Below are 25,131 nucleotides of genomic sequence, written 5' to 3' on the forward strand. Positions count from 1 at the left end.
ATATTATCCACAAAGTAATATTTATCAACAGCGCCCTCAAGTCAAGATTATTCAGTTACCGTAGTTCATGCAAGATAATATTTCACACCCCATTCCTACTTACCCGCTGGGAATTAAATATTTTCCTATTTTTCCTGAACAAGATATTATAGGATTCTTCTGTGAAAAGTAACTTTTGATATTTCTAATGAAAAAAAAAATTAAAAACATGAATGGGTTTAGAAATTTATTAAACTTTGTTAAAGTCCCTGAGAATGCAAAAGTGCATCATGGGAAATTTAAATGACCTGCCCATTATTTACTACAAATACAGATGCGGTGATAACGATGTGTGCTAACATCTTATGCAAAGTACCAAATTATTACTAGGTTTATACAGCATTTAATCAGAGTGGTCGGGTTACCGGTAGTTCTATTGGAGTTCAACCCAAGGTTTACTGGATCTGAACTTGGCCTGAGCAGATTCAGGCGAGGGTTCTCCGAACCCGTCACATAGTTCATACCCACCATAGACTCCAGTCAGTCAAAATGACTATTTTGAACTGTAGGCATTAATCAGCGCCCTATGACCCCAAGATTCTCTTCCCCTTACGTCACAAGCCACGTGGCCGAGGCCATATGGCAGCGCCATAGACGGCTGTACAATCACTCTGGTTCCTTTCTCTCCGCAGCAAGGACTTCGACCAACGCTATGGAAAGATTGGGGTTGTTGGGGGGGGGGGGGGGTCCCGGAGTCTATGGTGGGTATGAACTATGTGAATAGGCGGGTTCGGAGAACCCTCGCCTAAATTCACTACGTTCAATTACCCACCATAGAGTCAGACGCCGATAGGTGGCAGGTTTTCCGAGCAAACAGAAAAGTGATGAAAAGTCTTTTCCCAGTCCGGGATGAAATACTCAACTCAACTCACTCAACACCCTAGTTAAGACCCAAAAAAGGGTGGTTTCTTACCTTGCCTGTGCTGTCCCCAGAGCAAGAAGCCAAAATGCTGCAACGGTGACAGGGTTCGGTGTGCCCGAGAAAGCTAGACCAAAATCCAATTCCGGGGGGTAGTAAGCTTTCGAAGTAAAGAGCGAAACAGTTCTGCATGAGGCCATAGGCCGCAAAGCGGGACCGAGGAGCTTTCAGGGGAGTGCTGACGGTAGAGAAATCTCTCCGCATAAAATGCCGATACTGACTTATTGCCTATGCGCAGGGACCCTTGCGGTCGTTCGGGCTGGGTCAGCAAACCAAGACTGACCTGCTACGACGGGACCCAACCTAGAGAGATCTTTTTCAATGGATTCCATGTCTCATAGGCGGTAATTGATAAAGACGTTCTGCGTTCTCCAGAAGCCTGCCCTCCATGTATGCTCGGGGGGGGGGGGGCTGACACTAGCACTAGCGAGTTAGCAATCACACAGACCTTGTGCGCTCATACTTGGTGTCTCTGCAAGCTCTGTGTCGAGGAAGTTAAAGTACTATAGATCTGTAATACAGTCACAGTAAACCACCTGGTTATGGGAGTTGGGTAGGCCGCCTATCCTGCCTGCCTGGGCCATAACACAAAGAAATGTGCCTGGCACCCCGTCCCAGATTTGGTGGCAACTCCATGCTCGAACCAGGCAGAGAGGCAATTCCTCCTGACCCTCCAGGCAGACAAAATTTGACAGCCAGGGGATGACGATCAGGTGAGAATCGTGTCCTGGGATTTGGTTCTAGGCGAGAAACCCGATTCGTATCTTTAGCACAACTTGATTGTCCATAACGGCAGTACATCATCCGAGAAGGACAATGCCCCCAGCTCTTGCAGACGCCTACCTGGGGCGAGGGCAGTAGGAAGACTATTTTCCACATCAAAAAATTTGAGTGGTGCTGATTGGAGAGGACAACACAGCCAACAAGTCCCAGTTGGGCGGTTCCTTTGTATGGGGTCTCAACGTCTGGAAAGCAGTCAATAGTCTCCTAATAATAGGACAATCAGCTAGTCTTGTTCCCGTACGTTTGAATGGTGGGGGACAAGGCCCACCTGTAGCCAACGATCGCTGCTTAGGACAAACCCACTTCTTCAAACAGGTGGACGAAGGAGCCTGCTACCTGGCCAATAGAGGGATGGTATGGATCAATCCCCCTTCCGCTACACCAACCAGTGTATGCTCGCAGCCTAGAAATGTAGGCCGCGTTGGTGGGATCCCTGTTCGCCCTGGCCAGGATGTTGGCAGCCCGCTCAGATAAGGCTTTTGTATGTGCGGGTCTACTGAGAGCCTCTATGCGTGTAAGTGATACCTGCTGGGCTCATTGGTAGTGCGCCGTCTGTTTGGGACGGCAGGTCCGGTAACTCCGAAAGCACTGCTGGTGTTTCGACTATCGTTTCCGACAGAAGTGGAAACTAGGCCTTGCTTGGCCAATTGGGTGCGACCAATGATAATATGCAGGTGTGCACCTGTTGAAGTTTTCTCCGGTGCCCGGTGAACTAGCGGGAAGGGAGGAAAGGCGTACACAATTAAGTGGGTCCGCGGGGTAGCAAAGCGACCCTGGCCCAGGCTCCTGGAGTCAGCAGGAGTGTTATGTACGTCAGGAGCTTGGTGTTCTGGAGTGCGGCAAACAGGTCTAACCTTGGACTGTCCACAGCCAAAACAGCCTGGAGGCTACCCACTGGGGTATCAGCCACTCCGTGTTCTGGAGACGGAGCTGCCCTGAAAGGGCGTCCCCAGACTGTTCCTCTCCCTTGGAAGGTGGTGTGCGGTTAGCTCCACATTGTATTCCAGGCACCAAGCTCCGCTAGGACTGACAATGATGGGGAATGCGTCCCCCCCTCCTTCTTGAAGGAGACTACCGCTGCATTGCCTGTGCAGAGCAGGTCTCTGTGGTCTCGAACTATGGGTAGAAAGCGTGGTAGTGCTAAGTACACTGTTCTCAGTTTGAGTCGGTTGATATGGTGGTCCCAAAACTAATGCGGGAGCCATATCCTTGGGCTTGTTCGTCCAATAGATGCGCTCCCCAACCCTGGGGGAAGCATCTGTTACCAGAGTCATACCTGCGGCGAGCGGGTCCAAGGGGGCCCCTCTGCCCGAGGTTGGCTAGTGACGACCACCAGGGCAGGGCTTCCTTCACTTGGTCTGAGATCGAAACTCGCCTATCTAGTTCCCATAGGAGAGCTCGGCGTTATAACAAGCGTTATACCGAGCGGCTGCGTAGTGTGACCTGAGGAACGACCCTTCAAACCGAGGTCATCATTCCGATGATCCGCATTAGTTCTCGGAGGGACACTGAGGGAACGCTGACTAGGCATTCGGCTAGACTGCTTAGCGCTAAGCAACAAGCTTACCAATCTTACCTCTGTGTCAAAACTTCATGCGCAGGGACACCAACTGCACGTTGGGTCGAGGTGGGACTTGTCGATTTATAACGAGCCCAACTGGTGAAGTAAATCCTGCTAGCCTGACGTGTTTGGCTATTAATCCCTTGCCCGGGTTGTTGGTAATCTGTAGTCTGGGTACGGATTGAGGTGTACCGACATCTGGTGAAGCAGCAGCACTGCCTGTGTCATCACTCTGGTGAATACGTAGGGCGCTGTGCCTAACCCGAACGGGGAGGTCGGGGTCGAATACTTGGCCCAGCTGGGCGATTCGACGGAGATGGCAACTCGCTGGGTGCATTGGTATGTGCAGGTAGGCCCCACTTAAGTTTGGTGAGTTGAGGTGAGTTTCTCAAGGCCTGAAGTAGTCACTAAGTTGTGACCGGTATGCCAAACGTAAACTTGTGGTACCGGGGTCTGGGGAAGGAGTCTTGGGATCCGGTAGGGGGCGTTTTGGTCTCATCCCACGCTATGGGGTCTGATCCCAAAACCACACCGACCGGGTAGCGTTTGGTCCAGCGGGAAGTGTTGCCTAATGTCTTCCCCACCCGGGGGCCTTAAGCTTTACGCCCTCCGTGGCTGACCAACGTCCGCCCATCAACACCATTTACGTGCTCTGTGCTCCACTCCACACTCTGACGGACAGGGAGAGACGTGCCGGCGGGGTTGCTTTGAATCCCGAAGCCCGTGATCCCATAAGCGTTGAAGCAACCTTAGGTGGTTGCCTTAGGATCAAGAGGATCAAGGGGGTATTTACATCGTATCACTGGGATCGATGATACTCTGTATCACCCCAAAAGCATGGCTCAATGAGTCATTACGGATGGAAGACTCCGAGGGACCGCCCAGAATACCGGCTGTATCCGACACAAGCGAACTGCGTCTCCTTTCACTTTAAATATGTAAGAGGGAGCGTGTTCGACTGTGAGTCTCATGACAGGGTCGGTTCCTTCTGGGGACGCCTGTAGGTCAGTAAGAAGGGAGTCAAAACCCACAGCGGAGACTGAACACAAGGATAAATTCGTTACTGTGTCACCGTTACTGCGCGACGAACCCTAGCTGGCTGAAAGTAGGGGGGGTCAACGTGTGCCCTGCCCTGAAAGCCCTGCTCCGAGATCGGAGGCTTGGCTGCCAGCACCCTGTAGGCATTCAGTGCCCGAGGCTCCAGAGGAGGCCTGGTGCAATTAGCCTCGGCCTCACCCAAAATTAGTGGGATATCCGTGGCTGTCCGTGGTTCCCCGGAAGAGACATGTTTGAATGCAAACATGCTTTCGTGTTTCTTCCTGCTTGCCCACCGAGGGGCCGCAGTAAAGACAGCTCGCTCCGAATGCGTCTGATCTACCCGGCCTGCCAGGAACCCATCAGCCATCCTTGATCCGGTTTTGAAACAAAGTGTCATGGACATGTATCCTAACATGTATAAAGTATGCGCCAAATTTGAATGAAAACTGACAAAGCAAGTCCAAGATACCACATTTAAAAAAAAACAAGATGCCTGCCAGTCGACCATCTTTTATCCAATTGCGAAAGAAATTGTTATGGTCATGTATCCTAACATGCATAATCTATGTACCAATTTTGAATGAAAACTGACAAAGCATGTCCAAAATACGTCATTTTCAAAAAACAAGATGGCTGCCAGTCGGCCATTTTGAATCGAATCGCCGCTGAACCACTGTATGTGCATATGTCCCACAAAAAGTACTAGGCACATGCAAAGAATGAACGAAATTGGTCCAAAAGATTCTGAAATACGACTTCGCACGGATGCACATACAGACGGACGGACGGACAGATGCACGGATGGATGGACACACACAGACAGTAGGGAACATGTATCGTAACATGTATAATCTATGTACTAAAATTTGAATGAAAACTGACAAAGCATGTCCAAAATACAACATTTTCAAAAAACAAGATGGCTGCCAGTCGGCCGTTTTGAATCGAATCGCTAAACCACTGCATACATGCATATGTCTCACATAAAGTACCAGGCACATGCAAAGAATGAACGGAATCAGTCCAAAGGATTTTGCTGCTTGGCAAAAATGTAAATAAATGATGCCATAGTGCAACAGCCGTTCATAGTTTCTATGTTTGGAGTAATCATGTGAGTATATAACTTTGCCTCACCTTTAAACACACTTCTTTACTTCGGTCTAGTGTTGATTTCAGTAAATTCAATTGAGCGTTTCCCTTTTCTATCAATGCATTCCTCATCATATCATAGATATATAATAAATAATGCGTGTCTTCTCTGGCATATTTCAATAACTCCTCTGGTAGTGGTCTGAAATTGAACATATCAGTTTAGTCTTTTGAGAACCAAAGTTAATTTCTCTCTTACATTTTCACAAAGCAAACCTGCTAATTTTTTTCAAAATTCATATAATATTTTGGTCAAAACATATAACCAATGGGACATTAATCTAGTCAATCAAAATTAATTAACTTAAATGTGCAAAGAGTATTGAAGGCATATTAAAAATTCATTGAAAATTTAAGATTAGCCTTTCAAACAAGAGGTTTGGCAACTAATGTTTGCCTACTAGTTTATGAAACCCTTGTAATTCACAGTATTATAATAATTACAAAAAAATAAATCAGATTGCACATCTGTGGTTTGCAGTCTAATTTACATACTCTTAAATTGATATTAAGTATTAAGCAAATTAGGTAATTATTATGCATGGATTTCAACCCAAAACTAATCATGTCCGTGCATTGTCACGGGCACCTACAGTGTGTATGTACCACGTTTCATAAGAACATGGTGAGCAATTCTTTAAAAATTGGTGAAAATCTGAAAAATAAATTATTGTGCAAATTATTTATGCAATTATTATGGATGTATATCGACCCCAAAATAAATAAAAAGTATTTATATACCAAAATTCATTGAAATAAGATTTTACTATAAAACTCTGTGCAATGACTATGTCGCAGAGCAGCTATGTACAAAGTTTCATAGAAATGTGATCAGAAATTGAGACAGACAGACAGACATACGTGCATACGAATTGCATATTTAAATTATATATATGAAAGAGTTAAACAAATATTTTGGCCTGTTCAAGAGTTAAACATCTGTCCAAGCATATTGATGATCATGAATAGTGCTGGACGAAAGTGAAATTAACGACACATATTTGTTAAGTTTAAGTGTCTGTGCAATGCCCATCCACACATTTCCCATTGTCTTCTTGAAATGGGCAGTTAATGTTTTTGTTGTTGAAAATGATTAGTTATATCCAATCAATTTGAGATATTTCTCGCGCTGTAGCCATGGCCACCTATCCTGAAACGGTAGAATGTTTCCGGATTTCCGACTCTCGCCAAAGTTAAATTGCAAATATATATTATATATACCCGTATTTTTATTACACTTGGTCATTCAACATACTTTTAAACCATATACACTTTTTGGTCAGCATTTTTTTTTCTCCTTACACCGTCATATGTAGTGTCCACTTTATCTCAGATTCTTATTTCGAAAAACTGTCCTCGTTCATGAAAGAACAACTAGGTTTTAAAGAGAAGCACCGACAACTTAACTCTGGCGCATTACCAACACTTTTTATAAAACAAGCAGCCTATCGGCTGAGATAGCTCCGCTGTTAGCAATGCACATTTCAATTAAAGAACTGAAGACATCATTAGAAAATGAACAATATGAATAGTATCAAAGCAATCGGACTTACAGTTTTTAACAAGAAGTCGAAAATATCACTTTTTACCAAAAATTACAAAAATATTCACCAAAATAAATTAATTAGAGAATTGAAGATATCATCACAAAATGAACAAATCTGAGAGAGTTCCACATGTAGTACCTATATATGTAATATCAAAGCAATCGGACTTACAGTTTTCAACAAGAAGTCGAAAATATCACTTTTTACCAAAAATGGCAAAAATATTCACCAAAATTAGAGAACTGAAGATATCATCACAAAATGAACAAATCTGAGAAAGGTCTACATGTAGTATCTATATATGTAATATCAAAGCAATTGAACTATTGATTTTTAACAAGAAGTCGAAAATGTCACTTTTTACCAAAAAATACAAAAATATTCACCAAAATTAGAGAATTGAAGATATCATCACAAAATGAACAAATCTGAGAAAGGTCCACGTGTAGTACCTATATATGTAATATCAAAGCAATCGGACTTGCGGTTTTTAACAAGAAGTCGAAAATATCACTTTTTACCAAAAATGACAAAAATATTCACCAAAATTAGAGAATTGAAGATATCATCACGAAATGAACAAATCTGAGAGAGGTCCACATGTAGTACCTATATATGTAGTATCAAAGCAATTGGACTTGCGGTTTTTAACAAGAAGTCGAAAATATCACTTTTTACCAAAAATGACAAAAATATTCACCAAAATTAGAGAATTAAAGATATCATTACAAAATGAACAAATCTGAGAGAGGTCCACATGTAGTACCTATATATGTAATATCAAAGTAATTGCACTTGCGGTTTTTAACGAGAAGTCGAAAATATCACTTTTTACCAAAAATGATAAAAATATTCACCAAAATTAAAGAATTGAAGATATCAACATGAAATGAACAAACCTAAGAGAGGTCTACCCAAAGTACATATACACAAGTATCAAAGCATTCAGGCTTGTAGTTTTCAAGAAGAAGTCGAAAAAGTAAAACATTGACACGGACGACGGAGACGGACAATCACTCATATGATAAGCTCCGCTCGACAAAGTCGACAGCGGAGCTAAAAATATTCACCAAAATTAGAAAATTGAAGATATCAACATGAAATGAACAAACCTAAGAGAGGTCTACCCAAGGTACATACATTGTATACACCAAGTATCAAAGCATTCAGGCTAGTAGTTTTCAAGAAGAAGTCGAAAAAGTAAAACATTGACACGGACGACGACGGACAATCACTCATATGATAAGCTCCGCTCGACAAAGTCGACAGCGGAGCTAAAAAATAGATTCCGGACTAGCCTATGTTCACCGAGGCAGATTTCAAAAGAGAGAGAGACGTCAGGTAAGTGTTTCAAATGATTTTATTTTTTTTGCGATCGTGAAATAAGCTTTATAGAGACCATTTAGTTTGTGTTATGCAAGAGGTAGCAATAATTTTGATAGTGACGCGAAAATGAAGCGAGGGTTTATGCACACTGCTGTTTTAATTTTCACAGGCTAAAAGTTACTGAATTGTTTGGTGATTAACAAATAACGTTGTTCAATAACAAATCCACACCTCTGTTACCTTTACTTGCAGCTTGATCTGCATAATAATTTATGAAATAAGAACCCAGGCTTGCGATGTCAATGTGTTTCGACCACATAAATTTTCAATATGATGTCATAATTACCGGTAAACAATCACGCTAACCCATATCAACTCTGAATTTGTCTGTATATGTGCCACACTTATTTTTGTTATCCAATTAAACGCCGCTATTCACACACTTGTCCTTGTTGTGACCATCATCTTGTTGTGATGTGTTCACCTATTTCAACAGAATGTCAATTCATGTCGACGTAGCTGTTGTTTCTTTAGTAAATTCTTTATTGAACCCTATCGTTAAATGTTTAAAATGTCAAAATATGTTTTCTTTTTATTTTAATTTTGAGTGTTTTTTTTTTACTCAGACGATCGATGAAATAAAACAGTATGTAGTGACATAACTAGAAACCTTCTAAATAACGAGACAATTCAAGTGTCAAATTCAATTTTGACAAATTTGGCGATGATCCATGGAAATAGAAAAAATAAATAGAACTTGTAAATTAACATCAAAATGGTATCATGGATATATTCATGGTTGTTTGTGACATGAAAATAACAAGTCACAGGTAATGAGATTGTCGAAAAGATTTTGCGGAGCACCCAAAAGAAATGTTTCCTACTTGAGTGTCAATAATTAATTGAAAAATTAAAAAACTGGCAGTCGGGAGAAGTCAGCACGATGAAAGGCATGTGAATAATAATTAGCTGAAATCAAGAATCACAGGAATAAAACCAGTCCAGTTTTTTTTTTTTAGCTCCATGGTAACAATAGAAACATGTGCGCTGTATGTATGATCATAGACCTTAAAAAACATTGTTCTCTAATGGTATGACATTCCTTTGCATAACTAAAACACTGGATTATCTTGATAGAACAAAAGAGTTATCAAGAACTGTGTCCCACCATGGAACCATGTTTGTATATGTCTATAGTTTTACAGTTGCTAAAAGAAAGCAAACTTTATCTCTGAAGTATTTATCGTATTCGTTAGCTGTTTTCACTTGTTAGGTGTATAAACATGTAAATGATGGATAAACAGCAGATTTTATACCCTCTTTCTTTGAATATAATAAGGTGCACACCTTTATATAACTCGAAATATGATGTGCAGTGGTGTGTACTAATACAATATTACTATATCCAACAAGCAGCCTCTCGGCTGAGATACACACTGTAGCTCCGCTGTTAGCAATGCACATTTCGATTAAAGAACAGAAGATATCATTAGAAAATGAACAATATGCATAGTATCAATGCAATGGGACTTGCTGTTTTCAACAAGAATTCAAAAATATCATTTTTGACCATAAATGATTGTGGTTTTTAACAAGAAGAAAATATCACTTTTTACCAAAAATGACAAAAATATTCATCAAAATTAGAGAATTGAAGATATCATCATGAAATGAACAAATTTGAGAGTGGTCCATATGTAGTATCTATATATGTAATATCAAAGCAATTGGACTTGTGGTTTTTAACAAGAAGAAAATATCACTTTTTACCAAAAATGACAAAAATATTCACCAAAATTAGAAAATTAAAGATATCATTATGAAATGAACAAATTTGAGAGTGGTCCACATGTAGTACCTATATATGTAATATCAAGGCAATTGGACTTGTGGTTTTTAACAAGAAGTCGAAAGTATCACTTTTTACCAAAAATGACAAAAATATTCACCAAATTTAGAAAATTAAAGATATCATTACAAAATGAACAAATCTGAGAGAGGTCCACATGTAGTACCTATATATGTAATATCAAAGCAATTGGACTTGCGGTTTTTAACAAGAAGTTGAAAATATCACTTTTTACCAAAAATGACAAAAATATTCACCAAAATTAGAGAATTAAAGATATCATTATGAAATGAACAAATTCGAGAGTGGTCCACATGTAGTACCTATATATGTAATATCAAAGCAATTGGACTTGCGGTTTCTAACAAAAAGTTGAAAATATCACTTTTTACCAAAAATGACAAAAATATTCACCAAAATTAGAGAATTGAAGATATCATTACAAAATGAACAAATCTGAGAGAGGTCCACATGTAGTACCTATATATGTAATATCAAAGCAATTGGACTTGTTGTTTTTAACAAGAAGTCTAAAATATCACTTTTTACCAAAAATGACAAAAATATTCACCAAAATTAGAAAATTAAAGATATCATTATGAAATGAACAAATTCGAGAGTGGTCCACATGTAGTACCTATATATGTAATATCAAAGTAATTGGACTTGGGGTTTCTAACAAGAAGTTGAAAATATCACTTTTTACCAAAAATGACAAAAATATTCACCCAAAATTAGAGAATTGAAGATATCATTACACAATGAACAAATCTGAGAGAGATCCACATGTAGTACCTATATATGTAATATCAAAGCAATCAGACTATTGGTTTTTTACAAGAAGTCGAAAATATCACTTTTTACCAAAAATGACAAAAATATTCACCAAAATTAGAGAATTGAAGATATCATCACAAAATGAACAAATCTGAGAGAAGTCCACATGTAGTACCTATATATGTAATATCAAAGCAATCAGACTATTGGTTTTTTACAAGAAGTCGAAAATATCACTTTTTACCAAAAATGACAAAAATATTCACCAAAATTATAGAATCGAAGATATCATTACAAAATGAACAAATCTGAGAGAGGTCCACATGTAGTACCTATATATGTAATATCAAAGCAATCAGACTATTGGTTTTTTTACAAGAAGTCGAAAATATCACTTTTTACCAAAAACGACAAAAATATTCACCAAAATTATAGAATCAAAGATATCATCACGAAACGAACAAATCTGAGAAAGGTCTACATGTAGTATCTAAATATGTAATATCAAAGCAATTGAACTATTGGTTTTTAACAAGAAGTGGAAAATATCACTTTTTACCAAAAATTACAAAAATATTCACCAAAATTAGAGAATTGAAGACATCATCACAAAATGAACAAATCTGAGAGAGGTCCACATGTAGTACCTATATATGTAATATCAAAGCAATCAGACTTGTGGTTTTTAACAAGAAGTCGAAAATATCACTTTTTACCAAAAATTACAAAAATATTCACCAAAATTAAAGAATTGAAGATATCATCACGAAATGAACAAATCTGAGAGAGGTTCACATGTAGTACCTATATATGTAGTATCAAAGCAATTGGACTTGCGGTTTTTAACAAGAAGTTGAAAATATCACTTTTTACCAAAAATGATAAAAATATTCACCAAAATTTGAGAATTGAAGATATCATCATGAAATGAACAAATCTGAGAGAGGTCTACCCAAGGTACATATACACCAAGTATCAAAGCATTCAGGCTTGTAGTTTTCAAGAAGAAGTCAAAAAAGTTAAACATTGACACGGACGACGGACGACGACGACGACGACGACGGACAATCACTCATATGATAAGCTCCGCTCGACAAAGTCGACAGCGAAGCTAAAAAGGTTTCACAGTTTATTTACAAAGCCTTTCAAGTAAGAATAGATAGTTGATAGCTTTGAATTTTATTATTATTAGTCTTAGTTTTATTATTATTAAACTTATTAGTATTTGTAACAAATTTAACACTTTATATTTTACTTTTATACTTAACATTATATTTTCTCTTTCGTTATTATTTCATTATTATTATTATACTTTGTTATACTTTTATTGCTACTGTACTGATAGAAATACTGTATTTCTAAAGATGCAATAAATAATCAAAGAAAGCTTAGAAAGAACTCCCGTGTGCTGAGAGTATTGAAGACACATTAAAAATTAATTCAAAATTACCTGTACATGAGATATTGATAGAAAAGCTGAAAACTAATTATGTACATCAGGTAACTAATATGAACAGAACAGAACAAAAAAATTATGAATTATTATGCTAATTAGAGAATTAATATGAACAAATTTTAACCCAAAATTAATCAGGCCTGTCTATTGTCCTAGAGCATTTATGTACCAAATTTTATTCAAATGTGATGATCAGTAATTGAGATATCAGTGTTAATTAATTATGTTAATTAGGTGATTAATAAGCATAAATATTTACCAAAAACTAGTTGGGTTTCTGCATAGTTCTCTTTAAAAGTTTCATTAAAATCCAATTTGTGGTTCTTTATATATCAGTGGAACATTATGCAAATTAGGTAATTAATATCCAATTAAAACTAATTAGGTCTCTGCATAATCCTAGAAGATCTATGTAGCAAGTCTCATTGAAATATGATGATTACTACTTGATATATCAAAAGCTGAAAATTAATTAATTATGCAAATTAGATAATTAATATGTACTCATATTACCCTAAAAACTATCAGGTTTGTGCAGTGTCCTATGACATCTATGTACCAAGTGTCATTGAAATGTGATGATTACTACTTGAAATATCAAAAGCTGAAAATTAATTAATTATGCAAATTAGCTAATTAATATATACTGATATTAGCCTAAAACTATCAGGTCTGTGCAGTGTCCTATGATGTCTATGTACCAAATTTCATTGAAATGTGACGATTACTACTTGAAATATCAGAAGCTGAAAATTAATTAATTATGCAAATTAGCTAATTAATAGATACTGATATTACCCAAAAAACTATCAGGTCTGTGCAGTGTCCTATGACATCTATGTACCAAGTGTCATTGAAATGTGATGATTACTACTTAAAATATCAAAAGCTGAAAATTAATTAATTATGCAAATTAGGTAATTAATATATACTGATATTACCCAAAAAACTATCAGGTCTGTGCAGTGTCCTATGACATCTATGTACCAAATTTCATTGAAATGTGATGATTACTACTTGAAATATCAAAAGCAGAAATATAATTAATTATGCTAATTAGGTAATTAATATGTACTCGTATTACCCTAAAAACTATCAGGTCTGTGCAGTGTCCTATGACATCTATGTACCAAGTGTCATTGAAATGTGATGATTAGTACTTGAAATATCAAAAGCTGAAAATTAATTAATTATGCAAATTAGGTAATTAATATGTATTCATATTACCCTAAAAACTCTCAGGTCTGTGCAGTGTCCTATGACATCTACGTACCAAGTTTCATTGAAATGTGACAATTACTACTTGAAATATCAAAAGCTGAAAATTAATTAATTATGCTAATTAGGTAATTAATATCTACTGATATTACCCTAAAAACTTTCCGGTTTGTGCAGTGTCCTATGACATCTATGTACCAAGTTTTATTGAAATGTGATGATTAGTACTTGAGATATCAGTGGAAAATCCGAAAATTGATTAATCATTATGCAAATTAGGTAATTAATATTGCACAGATTTTTACCCAAAACTAATCAAATCTGCGCATTAGTTTGGAGCATCTGTGTGCCAAGTTTCATCAAAATCCAATGAGTAATTCTTTAGATATCAGTGGAACAGTCATGAAACAGCTAAAAATCAGCTAATTATCATGCAAATTAGGTAATTAATATGCATGGATTTTTACCAAAACCTAATCAAATCTGTGCATTGGCCCAGAGCATCTATGCACCAAGTTTCATCAAAAACTGATGTATGGTTCTTGAGATATCAGTGGAACAGACGGACACACATACACACACACACATACACACATACAGACACACTAACTGCAAAGACTCCCTTTTTGTGCTTCGCACACGGGAGTCAAAAATATTATTATATATATATACAACAGATTTTAAAATGTATGGTTTTGTTGATGACCTGATTTATGTTACCACCAGAATGTTCTGAATAAACCTGGAAAAAACAGTATGCTAGAATATATGATTGTTTATTTACTTAATTACTTATGCAAAAGAACATCCAACAATAGAAATTCAGTACTTGCCTATCAATCTTTTCTATACACCAAGTAAACTGTTGTATCTTTCCGCAAAATAGTCCAAAAATAGTCCCATTCAAATTATGCTTGTATTCATGCAAGTTACATACCAAAATTCAACATTTTTAAATCAAAATTTATAAATATGTCATCTTCTGAATATTTGGTGCAAAATTAAAACTGAATTTGTTTTTTGATAATTTCTAAATATGCACACAAATATGTTGATTGATAGGAAAGGAAATCAGGATGTGAAGTGGTTACTGAGATAAGACCATACTCTTCCCATAGTTCACCACAAGACATCACACCTACTGCATACAAAGATGTTTTCTCTCATGGTTATATTATTTTGGGCAGTACTTGTCTCATCACAGAACACAGATATTGAAACTTCACAAAGGGATTCTACTGATCAATGTTCCTATACATTTATTGTACCAAGGAAAGACACAACGATTGATTCATCTGGGAATAGATCAGATAATCAACTATCGGACAGACTCGCCATATTGGAGCATAATTTACACCAGATACAAGTCGTTATGAACATACCATCAACTCAATATTCCAACTATCCAATCATCTATCCACAAGGTAAGATTTATACACTACCCATAGATCCTATAGACAACTGCAAGTTTATCACAATCCATGTAGGGGTGTAAACACTGGTACTAGATCTAGTGGTGAAATGGTACTAGATCTAGTGGTGAAATGGTACTAGATCTAGTGATGGAATGGTACTAGATCTAGTGGTGAAATGGGACTAGGTCTAGTGGTGAAATGGGACTCGTTCTAGAGGCAAAATGTACACAATGCGAGGGGCATTGTTATGGGGTAAGAATGACGTCATGTTGTTGTATTACATTTTAAATTACTATAAATATTTACGAAAAATTATTGTTATTACGGTACCAGTAAAATCTGAGAATGTAACAATACAGAGTAATTTGTGGCTTGTGTATATTGCATAAAAAGGAAAAGACGCCAAAAGTCTGTTTTGAGTGTTAGACCTTGGGTTTGTTTATGTTTGGTCTTAATGTAGCAGGCATCTAGCTTGTAATCAAACAAGTAGGGCTTAGTCTAGCCTGCACTTTACCCATGAAGCTTTGCAATATTTTAGTTTTTGTCTTGTAATTCAGGGTAGATAATCAAAGTGACCTTAATTTTACTCTTTGAATACCTATGACTATATACCTCTGTTTATAGGTATGCTAATTTTTGTTTTGTATTATTCAAAAAATAAGGGTTACAGTGGCTGGACAACAGGAAGTGCTCTGCCTCCTGCCAAGCTTCAAATGATATTTAAAGGGAAACCGATACTATAAATAGGGGCAAGATGGCCACCACAATTAGTATACTAATCCGAACCAAGTCGCTCACGTTGTGGCGGGAGCTCCGGGAAATGTGCCATTTACGATGTTTGGTGATCAAGCTGTGATTCCAAATACATTTCCATGGCGACATGAATATGTACGCTAGCGATTATACCCATCTAGTTGGGCTTTCGATATATAAATGTTGTTGTTTTCAGTCAAAACGTGCCGCGACAAGTAAAAATCATGAGTTTAAAATGGCGGCTAATGTATGCAAAACGCCTGTCAATCACAGTTTGGGTAAACAAAAATGTAAATCCCCTAGATGTTTATTCAATCTACAAAATTTGTTGGTTTACAAACAGCGTTATCGATACATAGTTTGTCTATGGTCTAACCATGCATCAGTAACATTGGGACATTTATTCGCATGGTTTTAATTTTGTGAAGTTTGCAGTGAGTCCAAAAGCAAAATCGTTCCACGTTGGAATGTAAAACACTCACTCCTGACCCACGATCTTACAAGTTTTACTGTAGTCATTGACACCTATTCAAGAGTAGGATGTTTATTGTGGTTATATTAAGCATGAATGGGTAAGCTTCGTTTCGACAATGAACTGTTATCATCGTTGTAGGCATCACAAGCTCCCACAGGTATTACAGTCTCTTACACCACCAACTAGAAAAGCGTACTCTGGTTATTTGATATATTTATTCCATATGGTCAATCGGAATGTTTACCCCAACAAGTATAATAAGTTTCGTTACGAAATCAGAACAGGGTAGTAAATCCCCAGAATATGGTTCTAAAATATACAAAACAAAATAGGAAAACTATAAATATTCAAAGTAAATCAAACAATTCTTATCATAAAATGTACAGTAAATTTAAATATACATTTCTCTTAATATGTGCAAAAAGCCGAGCAATACAAGTGATAAAATGGGAGTTCATACGAGTACACAGACTTGTAACGAATTACTGCCAATAATTTCATACTGATGAAGCCAACAATGAAAAAGAAAACCTTCCTTACCTCATTTAGTGGCACCTTCCCGGACCGGTGTACAAATGTTAGCAAACCTAGCAAAATTTTCAGAAAACTCAACGCGGCAGGGCAGGACAATTCAGATCAGGCACAGAGACACGTCTTCACTCTTCAGAACCACATGCAGAACTCAAGACAATAGCCTGCCTAGCCCAGAGTTCACCACAGGTGAAACAAAGGAATCTAACTATGTAATCAATAACCAATCAGAGGGGAGGTTTGCACAACTTACAATCGTAAAGTTAAATTAGTCTTCAAATGATCAGTTTATCTTTGAAACAACTAATTTCTTGATTTAAAAAAAAATCGTGCCATTTTCCCATCAAAATCAAAGGTAAAAAATCGGCAAATCTCTCCCGTGTTTCGTTCATTATGGTAAATTGAACACGTTGGCATCATCCAGCATTTTGATCGGTGTATTAGCGATGTGATCTATCAGGTCAACTTTGTTAGAGACGAACAATGGCGGATATTGTATCGCATCGAGCATTTACATGCGACTGGATTTATTTGTTTAACATGGAACTAAATTGAATTTTAGGGGAGAGTAGGAAATCAAACGGGAGGTTTACCGCGGCTCTACGCGGTACACCGGGGAGAGCCGCGGACTGCTTATAATTAGGGATCTCTACCGCAGTGGCCACCGATACCGGTTGCAACCGCGGTCATAGAAAAGGTGTGAAATACGTACTTAACAGTTTCCTTTGTGATTCCATGAGTCTTTGTTTCAAATAGCTGTTTTTAATTCGAGTAGGTTACGAGCATTGTTGACATGAAAATACTAAGCATATGGTAATATTATCGGCCCACATAATTTATTAATATAAAAATCCGTAAGTCCAATGCTGTATACGAATTGTTGCTGCGTGAAACAATGTTGTATTTTATGCATGTATTTATCACCAATTCCAAGAGTAAAAGTCGTAACTTTCGAAGGTACGAGTATTATGACTCGTCCATACATTTCACTTACGTTTGTTACACTTGAATAAAGTCTACCACATAAAAAGAATGTTATTTACGAAGTTCCTTCCTGATTCGAGCCTCTTGTTGATTTGACAACAGTGGGTATCATTAATGTTTATTCTTTGCCAGTATCGCATTCCAGACAAAAAGTTCAAGATCGGTAAACAAGAAATGGACGAACTAAAATGTCTCCTGTGTTTCACATGCGACATGATTATTAAAAAAAAAACAGAGTTAAGCGGTCATGTACGTTCTATAAATCTAACCTTGCACACATAATCTTGTATTGATGTGTTTTTTGGGGGTCAAAAACAACGTTGCCTTTCAGTTAACTCTTCGCGTTCATGGTATTTGTGAGAGTTTATCGATTTTTTGAACAAATGTTAAGTAACTGTATCGTTTTGCGTCAAACTGGGTGGCCCGAATTTAAATGTCGGTGCGTGAAATCATTGAGGTCATTGTCCACTGCCGCACGTAAATCAAACACGTGGTTATTAGAGTTCAGTCGAAATGTATGTGAATAATGCGATCGAAGTGCACTGCGAGTTTATTATAGAAAAAGTTAACATTACGCATGATATTGTATGTTATTGTATGATTAATATTACATATTCACTTTAATAGCCCGGGTTAGTGTCCCAACAATAATAAAAATAACTTAGTTTGCGTAAATATTATAAAAGCAATACATTGCAAAGTTGAAATATTTAGAGCCCGTGCAATACTGTAAACATATTTGCGTTATTAGAAAAGCAGCACACTAAGTAAACGATGTTGAAATATTCAAAGCCAATACAGAGTTGGATACAGGTTGTGTTATTACAGTACCGCCAGATATAATAACAATTTTACGAAATCGACGCGCGGACCAAGGAAAAAAAGGGTTGTTAAGGTAACGCGCCAGTTCAGTGCGTGACTTGGGGTCAAACTTCGGTCAACACACACTTGATGTCAGCATCGCCGCGTAGCAAGTTTCGCAATGTACTTGAAGTTCAATTGTGCCCCAAAATGATGTCGACGATCAGTCAATTGTCGCAGCGCATGTTGTACCAAGTCCATGATACACCCTGTTTCGACTTTGGCTTGCTTTTCCTTCTTAGTGCATGTTCTTGTTTACGTAAATTCAACCTCTCACCAATGTATTAAAACACATTGAATTTATATGCGTGATTATATTTGGTCTACGCGAACAATAATCTTTCTAAACATTTTCTGAGACCATGCATGATATATATTCACAAAATAATGCGATCATATTTTATATTATGTTGATCTCTACGTCTTTCTGGATCGTTTTGTGATTTTATTCCAAGGCTCAGACAAATAAAATAATGTGAACTATTATAGACTAGTTTCCTAGCTTTTGGCTCAGCTAAATTGGTTTAATTTTTCATTAGAACTTTGTGATCCTTTTAATTTCCCAGTTCTTTGTGTTCATTACTGGTCTTGACAATAAGTGTGAATTGCTGTGCGAGCCCACCGGGGATGACTGTGGTCAGCCGGCGTCATGGAATCTATGCATAAATTTGCATAAAATGCGGTCGACCGGCGAGCACCCACCACCACCGCGGTAATGACAGCGGTACACCGCCCGTTTGATTTCCTACTCTCCCCTTACTTGCATTTCATAATAATTCAACAAATTTACATTTTGTACGTTATAATAATCACTACCACAGTCCCTCTATCCCCGGTCCAGAAACGACTAGCGTTCTTTTGTCTCGAACCGCGGTGCGGGTAAACAAACCGTTCACACCCGGGCCGAGGGAGTCAGGAAGTCAGACAGATTACAATACTGTCAAAATATTCATTAAAATCGCAAAATTTACCGTCATGCAAAGTGATACCCCATTGTATGACTTCACTTTGACTTCAAATTCGGGCTACCACAACGTAAACAAACATGTAAACAAAATTATCACTATGAAATTTGAGTTTTTTTAACAGTGATGCACATCAAAACCAGCCTACCAACTCATAAACATCCAGTTCCTACAATGTAAAGCTTAATATCGGAAATTATATTCATCTTCTAGTTTTAATAGGGAAAAACTTTGTGTGCCAACATGCTGACATCTCTGAACAAATCTTGTCAAAATGGCGTCGTTCACGTTAACGTGATCGATCGAAAAACCTGTGATATTTCTGATTCTTGGGGGTTCATAACAGTTCAAGTCAACTATACAACAACTAATGCCTTTATTCTATGCAAAAGTGTATAACAATGCTTGTATATAAATGATTTTTTTAGCACAGCATTGAGTACATTGTCATTTCAAAATGTCGCCATTTGCATTTACGATCTAAAAAGCATCCATAAAAGTCGCTCAATTTAACATTAACAAGCCATGCATGGCACAGTCCCCGTTAGTTATCAAATTTAAGATATACAGTTTTGTTTATAGTAATATAGCTGGAATATAACCATGTCAGGAATAAAATTAACATTTGTATCTGATCGTCAAACAAGTACTTGTCCATATTGAAAGATATTGCTTTGGAACAGCATTCAAAATCAGCCATTTTGAATATATGTATATATATAACATGATGTATAATGAATATTTAAAATTTAAATATAATCAGTCAAAACAAGTCGGAGATATGGGTCTAGAAGCCCATTCATTAAAACAAAATGGCCGCCAGACAACCATTTTGAATACGATCAGAAAAATAAATGATGTGCATTAGGAACCTGTAATGTCTAATATATATACCAAGTTTGAACGAAATCAATCCATAAATGCCAGAAATGCTAGATATTTGATGATTTTTTTAGCACAAAAATGGCCACCATTTGACTATTTTGAATAAGATCGTCAAACCAATATATCCGTCTATCTATGACATGATGTATAATGAATATTTAAAATTTGAACATAATCAGTGAAAGCAAGTCAGAGATATGGCACGAGAACCACATTCATTAAAACAAAATGGCCACCAGTCGGCCATTTTGAATCTTATCTGAAAAACAAAATTATTTGCATCAAAGTCCCATAATGTCTAATGTATAAACCAAGTTTGAACAAAATCCATCTGTAAACAGCAGAGTAATGCTTGATTTTTAGGATTTTTTAGCACAAAAATGGCTGCCATTCGACCATTTTGAATCAGATCATGAAACAAAATGATGTGCATCAATGTCGTATAATGTCTAATGTATATACCAAGCATGAACAAAATCCATCTATAAACAGCCGATAAATGCTTGATTTTGATGATTTTTAGCACAAAAATGGCCGCCATTCGGCCATCTTGAATCAGATCGTGAAACAAATTGCTGTGCATATGTATAATATCATGTATGATGTATGTGTGAAGTTTGATTGTGGTTGGTCCAGGCATTTCTAAGATACAGGTCCGGACGCACGCACAGACACACGCACGCACGGACACACAGAGGTCAAAACATAAGTCCCCGTTCTTGGACTGCGTCCGAACGGGGACTAATAAAATGAGGTGTGACAAATAACAAATCAGCCCACCAATTTTTAATGATATGTTTTGATCATAAAATTTCAAAATCGAAGACAAATATTGGTTTCCCGCCGAGAAGTGTGGTAAATAAAATATTCATTTAAATCACCCCAAAATCAAAAACGACAAAAATCTGGGTAAAAGTATGAAAAATGTTTGCGAAAATGTGTCGCTGCTGGTAAAATAGATGAATTGGAGAACTACTCGCCGGCTAAAATATGACCGTATACAGATATCCTGATTATAAAATTGTGTAAAAAAGCATGAATTCTTGAATAAACAACTAAGTTGTAAAAAAATACATAACAGTTGACGATGTAAAAAAAAGTGGCTGGCTGCGTACTGATAACGTGACAATGCTTTGCCCAACCCCGCAATGCCCCTTTGCCAGGGAAGGAGGCCAATTCACACCTAATACAATGACCGTTTCCAGACCGGGGATAGAGGGACTGTGTCACTACCAAGGAATAATTAACAATTGTGAAATGCAGAATGACCTGAATGCACTACCGTGAGCATTTGCTCATAAGCAATACAGTTGTGTTTTTATTTGAAACTTCTCTTAGAATATACTTTCGTTACAAATAGACAGCCAACAAAAATATTCTGTGACATGTTTCCTTATCTCAGAGAGCAGAGCAAACCAAATGATCTGAGAGAAAGACAGCGACATATTTTGAGAAACATTTGCTATTTTAGAGCAATTCTATAGCGCATAATGTTGAGCAAAAATTGCATTTTTCAACACTTTTTAAAACCCAAATTTTTGTAATAAATCAGAAAACAAAAAGAACCCCATTATTAACAATATATTAGTCACCAGCCTACAATTTGAGATATGACATAGAAACCTATGGTAAAAGCTTATAATACTGACAAAATGGCCACTAACCACCACAATACAACCATTATTTTCTCAAAAATTAAGCTGGTGTTAAGTCAATATCCTTATATTGCCCAGAAGTACAATTAATAAATTCTAGGTATTTAAATTCAAGAGTAGGCTTGTACCTTAACTTATTTTCAGTGACCAATTACTAGTATTTATTTTTCGTTATTATTTCAGACTGTCACCATGCCTACATCTTAAACAGCAGTTCACTGATAGAGGGCGTATATCTGATACAACCTGAAGACTACCCTGAACCATTTGCAGTGTACTGTCAGGTGACTGATACTGGAGTGTGGACAGTTATACAGAGAAGACAAGATAACACTGTAGAATTCTATAACGAATGGCAGGCGTATAAATGGGGGTTTGGTCAACTAACTGGTAACCACTGGTTAGGAAATGAGAAAATATTTTATATTTTGAGAAGTGGTGTGTATAAATTACGAGTTGATTTAGGGGACTGGGCGGGTAATACCACATATGCAGAGTATGATTTTATGCAGATTGGTAACGAAGAGAGTAAGTATACGCTGTCAATCGGTGAATATTCCGGTACTGCTGGGCATTCTATGGCATACAACAATGGTATGAAATTTAGTACAAAAGATGAGGATAATGATATATATTCGTCAATGTGTTGTGCATGTGATTCACGACATCAAGGTGCATGGTGGTATAATAATTGTGGTTATACTAATTTAAATGGTCCATATATCAATTCTAATGGTAATAAAGTTAGACATCATAAGTCAATTCACTGGCACCATTGGCGTGGACTTTATCCACTTAAAAACACAACAATGAAAGTACAAAGAGTACATCCATACTGGGAATGATAGCTGTAATCAACATTGACAGTGGATAGTATACCTGACATTAAAATATACTAAACAAGAATGCCAGACTCCCCGGCATTTTCATCAAAACCACTGATTGAATGTTACTTTCTGTAATAGTACTCTTAATTGATACGATAGTTTTCACTATATACGCATTAGTATATTAGTTATTAGTTCATGAGTGCAATGTCATCAATAAAGTCTGAAATACATAGCTATTGTTTTAGTTTCTCTGCATTATTTTACCTGAACACCACTATAAAAGAACAAAGTGCAAATTTGGCTGAGAAAGACTGGTGGTAAAAAGGTTAAGGAAACAAGAGGGAAAAAAAGTAAAAATTTGTTATTCAAAACATTCAAGAATATTAAACATTATATTGTATTTGCTGCATGGTTAAGTCCTAATCACAAACTATTAGTCACCTTTCCCTCTCGTTACCTTGAATTTGTTATCAGATTTAGTAGACAGTGTAAATGACTCTATCTGCATTAGTTCTCTGATATGGCTCTTTACTTACAGATGCTGGTAACCACTGATATTTTACTGAAATTATAATATCAAATACAATGTTTCCATAGAAACAAACAACAACCTTCACTTAGAAAATGTATAATACAATATCTAGAAACCTAATAAATACAAGCGACCTTAGATCGAAATAGCTTCACTGTTCTACAAGGACATTGTGGTAGCCATGTTGAGCAACACACACCCAAAGACAAAACATGGTTAACCCACACAGTAGTTTGGTTTTGGCTGTTGAGAGTCAACTTAAACGCCCAATTCATTTGCCCCGGATAAATGTTTATTGGAGGTGTGGCTATGCTACGAGTCCTATTAATCACTTGCCTTGCCTATTGCTATGTTCACACGGCAGCATTCTATCGGAGCCGAACTATGGCTCCTCCCATGGATTAATAGGAGATTATTTCCAATGTGTTCATACGGTCGGGAGCCGAACGAGAGCTGAGATCTGCCAGAGTTCCATTCAGTTTGATCAGAGCCAACAGAACAGTGCCCTCAAATAATTAGTATGAAAAAAACTGGACTGAAAATGATTTTGGTGTTGTGCTTGTGTTATTTTTTTACATGGCACAATGCTGGTGAGATAGAAAAAAAAAGAAACAGTCGCGAGTCTGAGCATGGAGGTAGAAAAAACAATACACTGGTGTTATGATTTAGGTACGAGCATGGAGTTACGAGTATCTCGAATAAACAGGAGACACGGCAAAAATGTGTTACAGCCTATTATTCACTTAAGTTATTGTCATGCAAAATCACCATTTTGTAATTATTCAACTGTAGTGATATCTAAACTACTAGGAAGAATCACAGGCCCTCTATCCTCTTTATCTACATAGAGGGACTCTGGAAGAATCTAAACCTACTAGGAACACGTCACCGTACCGTGATCGCTTCTATGATTTTTATCTTTAGTGTCTTTAAAAAATTTCCGTTCAGTCATTCTTTCAAGTTTTTGTCGCATAATTTCGAAAGCCTTTTTTTCTGTTTCCCTTTGAGCTATCAATCTATTGCAGTAATTCATTACTCTGCCAAATATATATTAGGATGCGTACCCCTTCGTCAAGCCGGAAATTTCATGAAATTACGAAAGATGTTGTCTCTGCCATAATTGAAATGAGAGGTTACTTGAAGAAGACGATTGAAGGCGTGATTTGGGCTCCAATAATCCATAGTCACATACATCCACTTCGGCACAATATAATCCACCTGTAAGTTCGAGAAAACACGTCTTTACCAGAGCTCGGCTGGAGCTAATTACTAGTACTATAGCGTGACTTAAATTTGCAAGGAAATAATCCCTATTAATTAGAAGCATATTTATTTTATATCTGAGCCTTTAACACTTCACCAAACAAATTGTTGTACCAGTAAACCTCAAATATTAAGCAATCAAATTGGTAGTTCTAAGAAGAAGTTGAAAAAAAAATTGAGTTATCGTCATGAAATCGACAAATCTGACAGAGATCCATCCTAGGTACCTACACACCAAGTATCAAAGCAATTGAGCTGGTAGTTTTCAAGAAGAAGTCAAAAATAGCATTTAACACAATGATTAATATAAAGTCAGTGAA

General features: G+C 37.1%; 2 protein-coding genes across 2 annotated transcripts in view; one reads left to right on the forward strand and one right to left on the reverse strand.

Annotated features, from left to right (window-relative positions):
- The window catches only part of LOC102810251 (exosome complex component 10-like), a 106,953-nt gene that overhangs the window by 33,773 nt on the left and 48,049 nt on the right, over positions 1-25,131 (reverse strand). The window contains exons 10-11 of the mRNA XM_085508682.1: positions 5,475-5,631; positions 104-184 (exon numbers count right to left, since the gene is read on the reverse strand). Coding sequence (XP_085364808.1) covers positions 104-184; positions 5,475-5,631 — 238 coding nt within the window. The remainder of the gene's footprint in view (positions 1-103; positions 185-5,474; positions 5,632-25,131) is intronic.
- LOC144356680 (fibrinogen-like protein A) lies at positions 14,816-23,031 on the forward strand. The gene is made up of 2 exons (XM_078011345.2): positions 14,816-15,086; positions 22,370-23,031. Exons 1-2 carry the CDS (start codon positions 14,816-14,818, stop codon positions 23,029-23,031), a joined length of 933 nt encoding a protein of 310 aa, XP_077867471.2.

Source organism: Saccoglossus kowalevskii, chromosome 15 (assembly GCF_978046115.1).
Source record: "Saccoglossus kowalevskii chromosome 15, keSacKowa6.1, whole genome shotgun sequence".
Taxonomy (NCBI): domain Eukaryota; kingdom Metazoa; phylum Hemichordata; class Enteropneusta; family Harrimaniidae; genus Saccoglossus; species Saccoglossus kowalevskii.

What these genes read in the sequence shown, in the direction of transcription:
- LOC144356680 (XM_078011345.2), top strand. Translation starts at nt 14,816, where the DNA reads ATGTTTTCTCTCATGGTTATATTATTTTGGGCAGTACTTGTCTCATCA. An exon ending in TCCAATCATCTATCCACAAG is followed by an intron (nt 15,087 to 22,369) that starts GTAAGATTTATA and finishes TTATTATTTCAG; the next exon opens with ACTGTCACCATGCCTACATC.